Raw genomic sequence first — 11,029 nt, 5'->3', positions numbered from 1 at the left:
GTAGGGACCCGCAAAGGGACCTTGTAGCTAAGTACGGTACCGCAATTTGCGGTACCGTACTTAGCGCCTTCCCCATTTCCATAGAGCCCTATGGGGCGAAAATGGGAATGGGGAAGGGCCATGGTTCAATGGGGAATTACCACCCTGCCAACCTTGGAATGGGGTGGTAATTCCCCATTGAACCATAGCGGACCCGTTACAACACCGGCACCAACCATGGTGCTAATAGCGCCATGGTTTAGCGCCGGTGTTGTAATGAGGGCCGCTGACATTAATTTTCTGGACGGAATAAACACAGGCCAAGAGGCTGCATCATTCGAGCAGGCTAGTCATGTAACAAGAGTGAGAAGTGGAGGGGGTGGCGGGATGGGTATTACTGAATAGTCAATTATTTACACAAAGCTGAATCAATCTCTCTCTATATATATTTATTTACACTCTAGCGGGTTCGGATGAGCGTGATAACTCAGTTAAAGATCCTCGTCGTCATTGTTGTGTTCCGACTGGGGTCACATGCAGTAATAAATCAATACAACAGAATCAAATGACGCAGATACAATAAGACACGGGAGCCCGCCAGGTAGCTTCTTATCTCTTTAATCATCGGCGCGAAACTGGCGCCTGAGGCGGTGACCCCGCCTCTTCCTGCCTACCGTGGGGCGTGTCCCACAACAAAAGAACAACAATAGAAATGGGACTTAGTTCCCATTCAAACATGGTCATAAACATGGATGAGAACACAACATATATTTAGTATATATGTGTGGTGTCTCACATCTCATCATTTGTGCCAATTAATTTTGAGAATTTGCCTCAAAAGGCACATTATTATTGGTACCTGCCAACATGCTGTGGTGTGTGATTGGTTGACTTCGTCAGTTGCTAATTCATGGTGTAAATCCGGCGGAATTGTACCGTAATCGCTTGTAAATTTGAGTGGTGCTGCTGCTGCTAATGCTGATTCCTCGGAGAAACGGCGATCACTTCCTGTGATCCCGAGCAGAGCGAGCTCGGCGCCGACGCCAGATTTAGCAGCAGAGAGGGAGGGCCCGGCTGGAGGAGCAGTCCCTCCCCTGCTCCAGGGCTGGGCAGTGACAGCCTAAAGTGAAACCAGAGACTGCGTGCTCTGGTGCTGCCGCCTGGCGGGGCCCCGCCTCCCTTGTCACTGCTTAGTCAGCGCCATGGGAGGACTCAGCACTGGGCTGCTAGCTGCCACACTAGGAAGTGTACTGTCCTGACAGAGCTCTGAAACAAAAGTGTTCACCGGGCGCTCGGGACCCCCAGAAAGCACGCGACACCCGCCATGCCAGGTTAGTGCACGCTCATAGGGGTTTGGGGTTGTCTGGGCACCACCAGGGGAAAACAGGGCACGGGAGGGGCTGGTAAACTAGTCTCCGTAGCGGGCTCCGTCCCACGCTGGTTAGTCGGCGAGACTCAAAATGTGGCAGCACCATAGCGAGAAGCAGTCAAGGTCAATGCCAGCTCACACAACTAAAGCCAGATATCTACAGACCCAGTAAGCGTATGCAGTGCCAGCCATACTGTTACCAGAGCCAGTCAGACAGTGCCAACCACCAACACTGTCAGGCTCAGCTGGCAGTACCAACTATCGTCACCATAGGAGCCAGTCAAGCGGCGACAACAATTACCACAGACGGGATTGGGCCCTGGCCACTATCCTCAGAGACAATCAATATGTTAATTTCCAACAGTGCCCTCAGCCAAGCACAGGGTTGACATCGAGCATGAACTGTTGACGTTACCAACCCCGACCAAGCCGTGCAGTGCCCACTGCTAACCTCTTAGGACATTTGCAGAAGTGGCATCTGTTTCCACGATCGGTGCCTTTTTAGCATAGGATGCTACATTGCCAACCCTTTTGTATCCATATAGAGAACATGCGCCTGGAACCTTCGTCTCTCCAGATGTTTTATACTACATCTCCCATCCGCCCCAGCTAGCATAGTCAAAGGGGAGGGACCATGGGATGTGAAGTATAAAACATCTGGAGAGCCAAAGGTTGCAGACCTCTGATCTAGACAGTGCTATTTGCAGGATGTGCCACGTAGTACCAGAGTTTGCCCTACTTACCTCGAGGCAGTGCCAGCTCTCCTAATCCCCACCAGGACCAGGAGCTGCCTCTGCCCATGCGTTGCTTTGACAGCTTTTAACCTACCCATGCGCAGGAAGTGCAAGCTGCCCTTGCCCCAACCATGCTTGGCCCACTCCAGCTTCTCATCTCCCAGCCATCCTCGGGCACTCCCCTTCCTAGTGAAACTCGTGCAGTGCTACTATCCACCCCAAGGGTTCTCTGCAGTGCCCGCTTAGTTCATCAGGTGCAGTATTTCATTCATTTAAGTAAGCACACATGCTGAAATCCCGTTAGAGCCGACTCAGCCTTTCTACCCCCCGAGATCAATACATTGCGTGTCATTAAGGCGTCTTGACAGTTAACACAGGTTATTTACAGTACTACATAAGTGAAAAACTGCTCTAGCTAGTGCTGTAATCCTCCCCATCATCCTAATAATTATGGATAGTACTTTATATCCGGGTAAGGGCATTAGAAGCTGCACCTGTTCCAGCCATGCTAGGGCAGTGCTGCCAGCCCCTGCCTGACCTAGATTTGGGGAATAGCAGATTTCACCTTACATAACTAGGCTACAGCATCCCTGCTTTGACAGTTCTAGCAGTGCTAACTTTCTCTCCGTTGTTCCCGGGCAGTAAAACCTCTACTTGTCCTTGCCCAGTTTCAGCCTATTCCTTAGGACTTCCCATATATAACGTGCACATTTACTTTGACTACTACTACTGGTCTCTTATACATGTCCCACTTCCTTTTAGGTTGGAAGAGACCTCTACGCCACAGGCAGACCTAATGCATTTGAAAAGACACATCACGAGAGGGCATTATAGTAGTGTCTTTTATAGTGATCAGTGCTTTAAATTGGGTGAGACATCGAGGGAGGGGTGCAACGCGAGGGTGTGGCCTAAATTATGGGCATGGTCTGAAGTGTGCCCAGCACACGACAATAAGAAAAGAAAAGTTGTTGGGTTACTTTTTATTTTCCTCTATTGTCTCCCGCTTGGCTTTAACCCGACTCCTGCCGGTGACCAGACCCTGTCGAATTTCACTGTGCTCTTTCATTGGTGTTCAATTCATTTTGTTTCATTCAATAGACTGTCAAGCATTCAATTGAATGAAACCTTTGAAATAGCACAGTGCATGTGAAACTGCCTTCTCAGCAGCAGGCCTCGGGTTTGAATCCCCAGCACTGGACAATAAAAAAAATTGCAATGTTTTTTTATTTTTTTTTATTGTGATGTCCTAGGGATTCTAACCCGAGCCCAGCGCTGACAAACCAGTGTTCCAGCGTATTGTGCTATTTCATAGGTGCACCTTTTTTCTGTTTTGTTTTATACAAGAGACTGCTTGACACATATGAGCCAGTAATGAGCTTTATGTGTCAAGCAGTCTAAGGTTTTGGGAGACTGCCGGAGCTCGCTCCGGCCCACTTAAAGGCCTGGTAGTGACATTCTGCTGTTTTGGTGGCCTAGCTGTATGTGGCCCTGCAAGAAAGAGGTAAGGGGATGTCCGTGGGATGGAAGAGGAGGCAGATCCAAAACCTGTGGTTTGGCATGAGGGGAGGGAGGTGAGCATGACAGAAGTACATGAATCCTGACTGCCACTCTGGTTGTATGGGTTTGGTGGTAATGGAGACAGCCCAAAATATGATAAAACTACATCCCTTTGTGTTGGCTACTGATTTTTATGGGGTGGAGGTGTAGTAGAGCTAAAGAGGGGTGAGCTTCATCAAAGCTCCATTAATGTTGATGTAACTGATAGGCCTGAGGTTGCCTTTTGGCGTTGGGGATATGTGTTTGCAGTGTAAGGTGGTAGGAGATTTTAGAAGGGAGTCACTGGCACCTTTTCCAGACTGGCTCACTCTGAGTCTAACGGTAGAGACTGTGAACTACCGGCAGGCCTGAGCTGCCGGTAGTTCAGGCCCCTACTGGCAGAAAAATCACTGAAGCACTGGCACCATTAACATAGGACTCCATGGGAATGGGAACTTACCATACTGCCGCTGCCTGTAATATCCTGGTATTACCGGGATATTGGGCGGCGGAAACAGCAACCTTGTAATGAGGGCCAGTAAGTTGGGGATGCCTAGAGCTTATCATGGGATACCAGAAATATTGTTGGTGCACCATTTTTCATTGATGGTTCAATTAATCTTACAGTTTTCCTGGTAATTCATTGTGCCTTCTTCCGTGAATGAGTGGTGGCAAGCTGGAAAGACAGTAAAACGCAGGTAACTTTTGACATTTCCAGTGACTGGCTGCTGTCTCCTTCTCCATTCTCTGAGCAAGTCTGCTGCCTCACAGCCATCCCACCCCTTTCCTTGAGCCAAGCCACTACAGCAGCAATCAATGGGCATCTTTTATGTTAAACTTGGGAGAAGGACTGGAAGGACTGGAAGTGCTATGGGGGAAGTGACTCATTCTGCAACGAATGGGGGTGAGTTTGGGTCTGAAGAGTGGGCTGAAAGCAGGGGTTTTGGCCAAGAAAACAAAGCATAGCAGCCAGCCAGTCCATGGTGGTCACCCAGCAACTGCTAGGGGTATTTGCTTCCTTCTTTCCCCATCACTGCATCTTCAGTTCTTGTCCGTTTGTCCCCAACATATTTTCAGGACCTATATTCTAACAGTCCTGCCAACCCTCCTTCTTTTTAGTAATTCTGTTGCTCTCCTACCTGTAGTTTGGTCAGAGTGGTGGGCTCCCAGGCCGCTTAATACTTGAAGAACATGACCATGCCACTCGACAATTATACAAGTATTTCATTCATTTAAGTAAGCACACATGCTGCCGACTCAACCTTTCTACCGCCCGAGATCAAAGTGGTCTGTAAATAAAATATAGGCCCATAATAGGCAGCAGTAGAAAACAGGAACTAGTGACGGTCAACAAATATGTAGCAGCCTGGCTGCGAGGGATTTGACCATCCTCACGGTGGGTGTGCACTCACCTATCATATTTAGTTGTTATCTGACAGGTGGAGTACACGATGCATCTCCAAAAGGGGGAGGGCCAAACCTTCCCCCTGCCAGGGCCAGCCTAATTGACTGCAAAGGCTCCATGGATCCGCCTTGTAGCTGGTGGCAGCTTTCACATACTAATCAGAGTTGAATTCAAACAGGCCGGGCTGCAGAGGCTAACAAAGGAGACAGGAAACCCCAACACCCTTTCATATGCCCTGTGTCAACCTGATGCCAGCTCTCTCCTTCAATATCGATTGACAGAGAAATGTCATGTCTGGGTCTGCATGTTTAAAGTAGTCATCCCTGCAGGGAGACCCCATTCAGAAGGTAGGAGTATGTGGTTTGATGCAGACAGAAAGTCTGGTCTCACCCCAGCTTCAAAGGAGACCTGCCGCTTTAATCAAGAATTACAGAGAGCTCCATTAACCAGAGACCCTTTGATCCACAACAGACAGGAAGATGGATGGCACTTAGTATTACATGTTTTTACCCCTTTACCTTTTCTGTTGCAATTAATTCTGGCTATGACCTCACGCATACAAGATATTGTTGGTGGGGACCTAGGATGGGTTTGTTAAGGTTGGCTTAGCCTACACCAATCACTGTGGCCCATTTGGCTGTAAAAGAGGTCTGAGCCCCTCTTTTGGCAGATCATCTGAAAAGTTCATAAGGCGTAGCAAGAAGAACTCATCATTGGACCCTGGCTCTAAGGTGTAATCTGCCTTACATATTCCGCCAGTGAAGGAAGGCCAGGACCTCCAAAGAGGAAAGCAAGATCCCTCCCCTTTATCTCCCAGGGAACAGAGGGAGATGGCGAATCCAGAGGACCCTCCACAGCTCCAGAACTGGTACCAAGCCAGCACACATCATTCTCTGCTAGGCTCTGCAGCAAGATTCCTTGGTGGGAAGTGCCAGAGAGTCGCTGAACCAGACTAAGGACATGGCAGCTGCCTGCAACACTCTCCTCAGCTTTGCGCTGTCAGCCTTAAAAGACGGCACAAGCACAGTGAAGAAGCTAGGATGAGTGCATCGACAATGATCTACCAACTTCCGCCTTAAAGGACATTTTCGAGCCAGTCGAGCCCCTTCGAGCTGCAACCGACTGCACTTCTCACTGTTGTTACGCCACAGTCACTAACGCCATCCAGACGCCTTGATCAGTGCTTCAGAAATGCCGACCAGCACTCAGACGATTCCTGACCCTGATCAGCCATGTAGGCCAGTCTGCAACCGTCCATCCAGCATTGTTCTCCAAACTGCCTGCCGCCTGATACCCGGAGCTGTCTTCCATCTTCAACTCTGCCGCAGAAGCTGCAAAGCGCCCTCACAGAGCTTCTCAAAGTATCAAAAATAACAGTGATCTTTATTCAACCTAACTGTGTTTTCACCGAGCAATAAATCAATTGTTATAGATTCTGTGTTCGCTGCCACAGAGAAGGCATCCAGGGCTTAGGTGGCCTTACTTTTATTTTAGGGGCATTTTTAAACTGCATTAGCCTTCCTAGCCACAAGATTCAGCTCCGCCTCCCACTGCCTGCTCAGGCTTCATCCAATTCGTGTTCCATTACACGATACCCAGAACACCAAATGGACTTGACAACGGTAACTTCACCACTCCCTCTGTCAATATTGCTATGGTTTTGCATTGTCGCACTTGCATTTTCTTGCCACTGGGTCCAAGTTGTGGGTTTCTCATTAGAATCTTGTTACTGTTTTGCAGTGCCACGCCTGCACTTTGCTTCCCTTAGAGTTCAAGGAGTGGGTCTCCTGCTTAGAGTTTTGCTACTGTTTTGCATTACCGCACTTGCACACCTTCTGCCTAGAGTTATCCAGGCATGATTTTTCTGTTGTGAATCGCATATCTAGGAGGCAGTCTTTCTTCTCCGAAAGGGCATGCACTACATCACACGGAATAAAGCTGTATCACACTAGGCGTTCAGGCCACCCATCTCCATACAACAAACCCTGTTTGACCACACCGACACACAATACACATCACCACCTCCAAAAGAATACACGCAAAATTCGGTCCAGCTGCTCACATAATCGAACTCTTTTGACTCTCCTGTCTCACTTGACATTTTGTCATGACCCCCGTCCTCTCACCTGAAAATTATGGCTGCTGTTAGGGATGTAGCCACTCCCTACCTACCATTGTGCTGGCTGCACACATCCATTTAGAACTGCTTTCATCACCTCTCAAACCTCTGACCATGGGCCTCCGAAGGGCGTTCATCCCCACAGCACTTCGAGGCCATACCAATGGCAGTAGGCACTATGCAAATGCCCTGTAACATAACATACAATAACTCTTTGACATCTAGATGTGAGGCCCCTGGTTGCAGTGGCGGGGGTAGCAACAGGTACCCCTAGCCATCCCTAATTAACGCTCATGGTCACTGTTAGGGTAAATCAGTTTGGCTTTTTTCCAGCCTTTGGTATCCTTTTTTTTCTCATTTTTTGAGTGCCGACTAATTTTACGTAATTTACCAAGATGCAAGGTATGTGTTTCTTCACTGGTGTGTCCGGTATGTTTCTCGTTAACTCCATGCCAGTCTAGGGCCACTTTTCATACACTGCAGAGACGTTGTTGTTGTTAAGGTAACCTTGGAATATCAGTAATGCCCTTTCTGCATTTGTTACCTTTCTTTTACAGGTTCCCACTCCATGTGATAATCCCTCATTCAGTTCTATTGGGTGGTAGAGAAATGTGCAGTGCTTAGTGGCTCCACCCCCATGTTTTCTTTTTATTGTCTTTGCAATTTTGTTGTGGTTAGTCTAATTTCACTTTTCCGAAGCAAGTTCATTTGTATCATGTACTACACTGGGCTTATTTCAGGCAATTTCTGTTGCAGGCAGTGTAGCGCATACTGGGAGACAACCAACTATTTCCCAAGAATGTTAGTTATCATTTAGCCCTTCTACAATTGCGTTCGTTGTGTTCGCATTATTGTGTTACTCTTTGCTCATTGGCCACCTACATTAATTATTGTCCCAGTTTTCGTTTTGTGAGGTTTCGTTTGTGTCCACTATGCAGTGCTCATTTTCCAATGCATATTGGTTTTTCAAGCCTCGTTTTGGAGTGTATGCTCTTCACGTTTCTTTTGCGTAATTTATTTCTGATTTGGGGGTGCTTCCTTGATATGGTAAGTGATCAATGTCTTGTGCATAATAACTGGGGGAATGGGCACACACTCAAGTTAATTGAAGCAATTGGGTACAAATCCAAGAGGAGTTGTGTGGTATTCGGCATGTCCTAGGTGTGTGCATGGTGTAAGCAGAGTGTATGTGAGGTGTTTAGGAATGTCCGCTGTCGCTGATGGGAGATAATGGATAGTGCTGTTTAGAGTGTCTCTTACCTATTAACCTGCTCCTATAACTCAACTAAAGACCACTTTTCACACATACCCCAGCACTGCCTGGTCCCTGCTCTGCTTCCTCTGCTGAACTCCAAGCAGCTTACATCAAATGGCACCGTCGAATAGGGAGAGTAAATCGGTGTGTTATCACTGTAAGGACACAAAAACATCATTTGCCACTTTCATATTCCTGTAGCAAAAATGTATTATATTTCACTATTTATTTTGATGTAGACTTAGATTATTCCTAAGAGGATCTCAGAAGTGCATCTTGAATCCACTGGGATGATTCTGGGCAGAATTTCACATGCTTTTGAATGCACTCGGATCATACTGCACAGTATCTCCTGAATGCCATTTGAAACTGCTTGGATTGTTGCATACACAATCTCGTGAAATGTTTCTTGAAAACCATCGCAGAAGACTGTGCAGGATCTCTCAGGGTCCACATTGGAATTCATGGAGCAGGAACCGATTTAGCTATTGGTTGTCATGATTTTCCTCTGACCAGGTGTTAGTTGCACAGGAGCTATTGAGGGTCCAGTCTCATGAATGAAGTGCCTAAACAAATGGGGGAACATGCTTATTTTTTAGCATAGGCATGCACCCTAAATTGCACACGCCGAACCCCCTTTTAATTGTTGTGTTGCACTGTCTTGTATCCTTTGCTGACTATTTCTGTTGAATCTTCTTCTCGCTTGCCATGTTATTTTACATGTCCTCACTTTTTACTATCTCCTTACATTACTTTCCCTTTCATAAATGTTACATTTCTGTGCTGTCTGTTATTTCATCTTGATGCAACTTCTCATTAAGTCTTTACCTATCGATGCCGGTATATCATAACTTTGCCCCCACATCTGTTACTGCATCAATCTGTTACTTTCTCTTCACTGCCTAACATTTCTATCTCTGCTGCCACCTCTTTTTCTGTGATGGGGCCATCCTTGCTCTTTCTCCCTGCTGCTGCATCAGAAGGAGGCGCTAATACATAGTATACAACACATATAACTTACAAATAAGACGCAACTATAACTTTGCGTCTAAGAGCTGGAGGGAAGCCAGGCACCCTACTGGCAAAAAATGTCGGTAATGATGGAAAATCCCCTCATGAATTTCTATCAGACTCCATGAATGGGGATTAACACTGTCACTCCGGCACCAGACCGGGTGCTGGAAACGGTATCTACATTTCCCAATATCCTGGCGGCTCTACCGCCAGGATACCGGCAAACCTCAGAACGAGGCCCAATGTGGTGTTGCACATAGGGTGTGTTCTGGTTGTTTCAACATGCTGCATGTGTGTTTTCTGCACTTGGTTTGGTGTGGGAAATGTTCGTGGTCTAACACAGATGGTTATGATAAAGCCCAGATGGACTGTTGGTCGTATTAAGATACTATATAACTTTTGTGTTTTACCATATGTGTACGCCGTTTTCAAATTTAGGAAAGTAGCGACCAAACACTGTTTAGCAAGTTGCTTTTTATACCATTTTAGTTCAGTCAACATGTTTGGCACCCCGAATCCTACAGATTAAAATCGTAACAGGTAGCCACAGCAAACATAGTGAAACATAAAAAGTAACAAAAAACAGCCCTTCAAGCATGGAAAAAAATATCCTTGCTCTGCTTCCGTCCCCATGCACAATTTCACAGGTAAACGACGTGCCGCCGTTTTCACTAAGGTTTCTTGAAAGAAATGCTAACTTGGTAACCTCTAGACTTTACTAAAGGTTAACTTTAACGCACGCTGCTGAGGTCACGCTAAAAGATTAATAATTTCCCATGCTTTGAGTATTGGTGAAAGTTCCATGTTAAATTGAACTTCCATGTGTCTGTTTTATTTTTAACAGCAGCTGAACGCGTTTTATTTGTTACGCGTGCAAGTGACATGCCTTGTTTTCAGATACTTCGCACTTGATTCTCCAAACGTACTGTGCATATGCCTTTGCACTTTACTGTGCATATGTTTTTGCACTTTACTGTACATATGCCTTTGCACTGCGCGCGCACACAGATTCACAGAAAAGGAGCAAACGTTGCGGTCCTCTTTCAAGTGCATTTCTACGCGAAAATCCATCTCTGTCCCAATTTTTTTTTTTTTGTTGTTTTTTTTATTTCAATCACAGCCATGCTGTGTTGAGCAATGGGTGGAGCGAGCGTGGGGCAGATGCACTTCAACGCGCATCTCAAAGCGGGATGCATGCTGAAGGTGCAGCCATCGTTCACCTCTATGCCCTGTGCCTGAAACCCCGGGCTCGATTTACAGGAGCAGGCAAAAGTGCAGCACTCCCATGGTTCTGTACAGACCACTGACCGCATTCTCTGCAAACAAGAGAAACACACGCGTGAAGGATTTATGCAAAGCATGAATGTTTCTATTACCTTTAAGCCCCTAAACTGAGTTCGGAAGGGAAAAATGCATTTACAGTGATAGCCTCTTTAGACACGTCAGTGTAAATGCAGTCGGGTCATAATTTCAGTGGAGAGCTTAAATCAGCCCTTCACCCACGTGGGTGACCTCAAACAATGAATACATTAGTGCAACATGCACCTATCACTAATGCATTCAAAAGGGGGCTAGGTGCAGGCACTAGGCTCCGGCAGCTAGGTGTGAAAATGTTTCG

At 46.7% G+C, this 11,029-nt stretch overlaps 1 protein-coding gene across 3 annotated transcripts in view; it reads left to right on the top strand.

Moving 5' to 3' along the window:
* The first annotated feature begins 1,133 nt into the window (after positions 1-1,133).
* Positions 1,134-11,029, top strand: part of CARD19 (caspase recruitment domain family member 19) — a 330,029-nt gene continuing 320,133 nt past the window's right edge. Inside the window, exon 1 of one of the 3 annotated variants that reach the window (XM_069643604.1) lies at positions 1,134-1,310. Coding sequence is in view for 1 of the 3 variants with exons in the window: in XM_069643605.1 (XP_069499706.1) it covers positions 1,304-1,310 (7 nt within the window). In the remaining 2 variants the exon portion in view is untranslated. The remainder of the gene's footprint in view (positions 1,311-11,029) is intronic. The other 2 variants (XM_069643606.1, XM_069643605.1) reach the window with 2 other exon arrangements.

The sequence above is a fragment of the Ambystoma mexicanum genome, chromosome 2p, assembly GCF_040938575.1.
Source record: "Ambystoma mexicanum isolate Mex_15411 chromosome 2p, UKY_AmexF1_1, whole genome shotgun sequence".
In the NCBI taxonomy this organism is placed as follows: domain Eukaryota; kingdom Metazoa; phylum Chordata; class Amphibia; order Caudata; family Ambystomatidae; genus Ambystoma; species Ambystoma mexicanum.
Note: the sequence above shows the minus strand (reverse complement) of the source record. Positions and strands in the feature narration are given on the sequence as shown.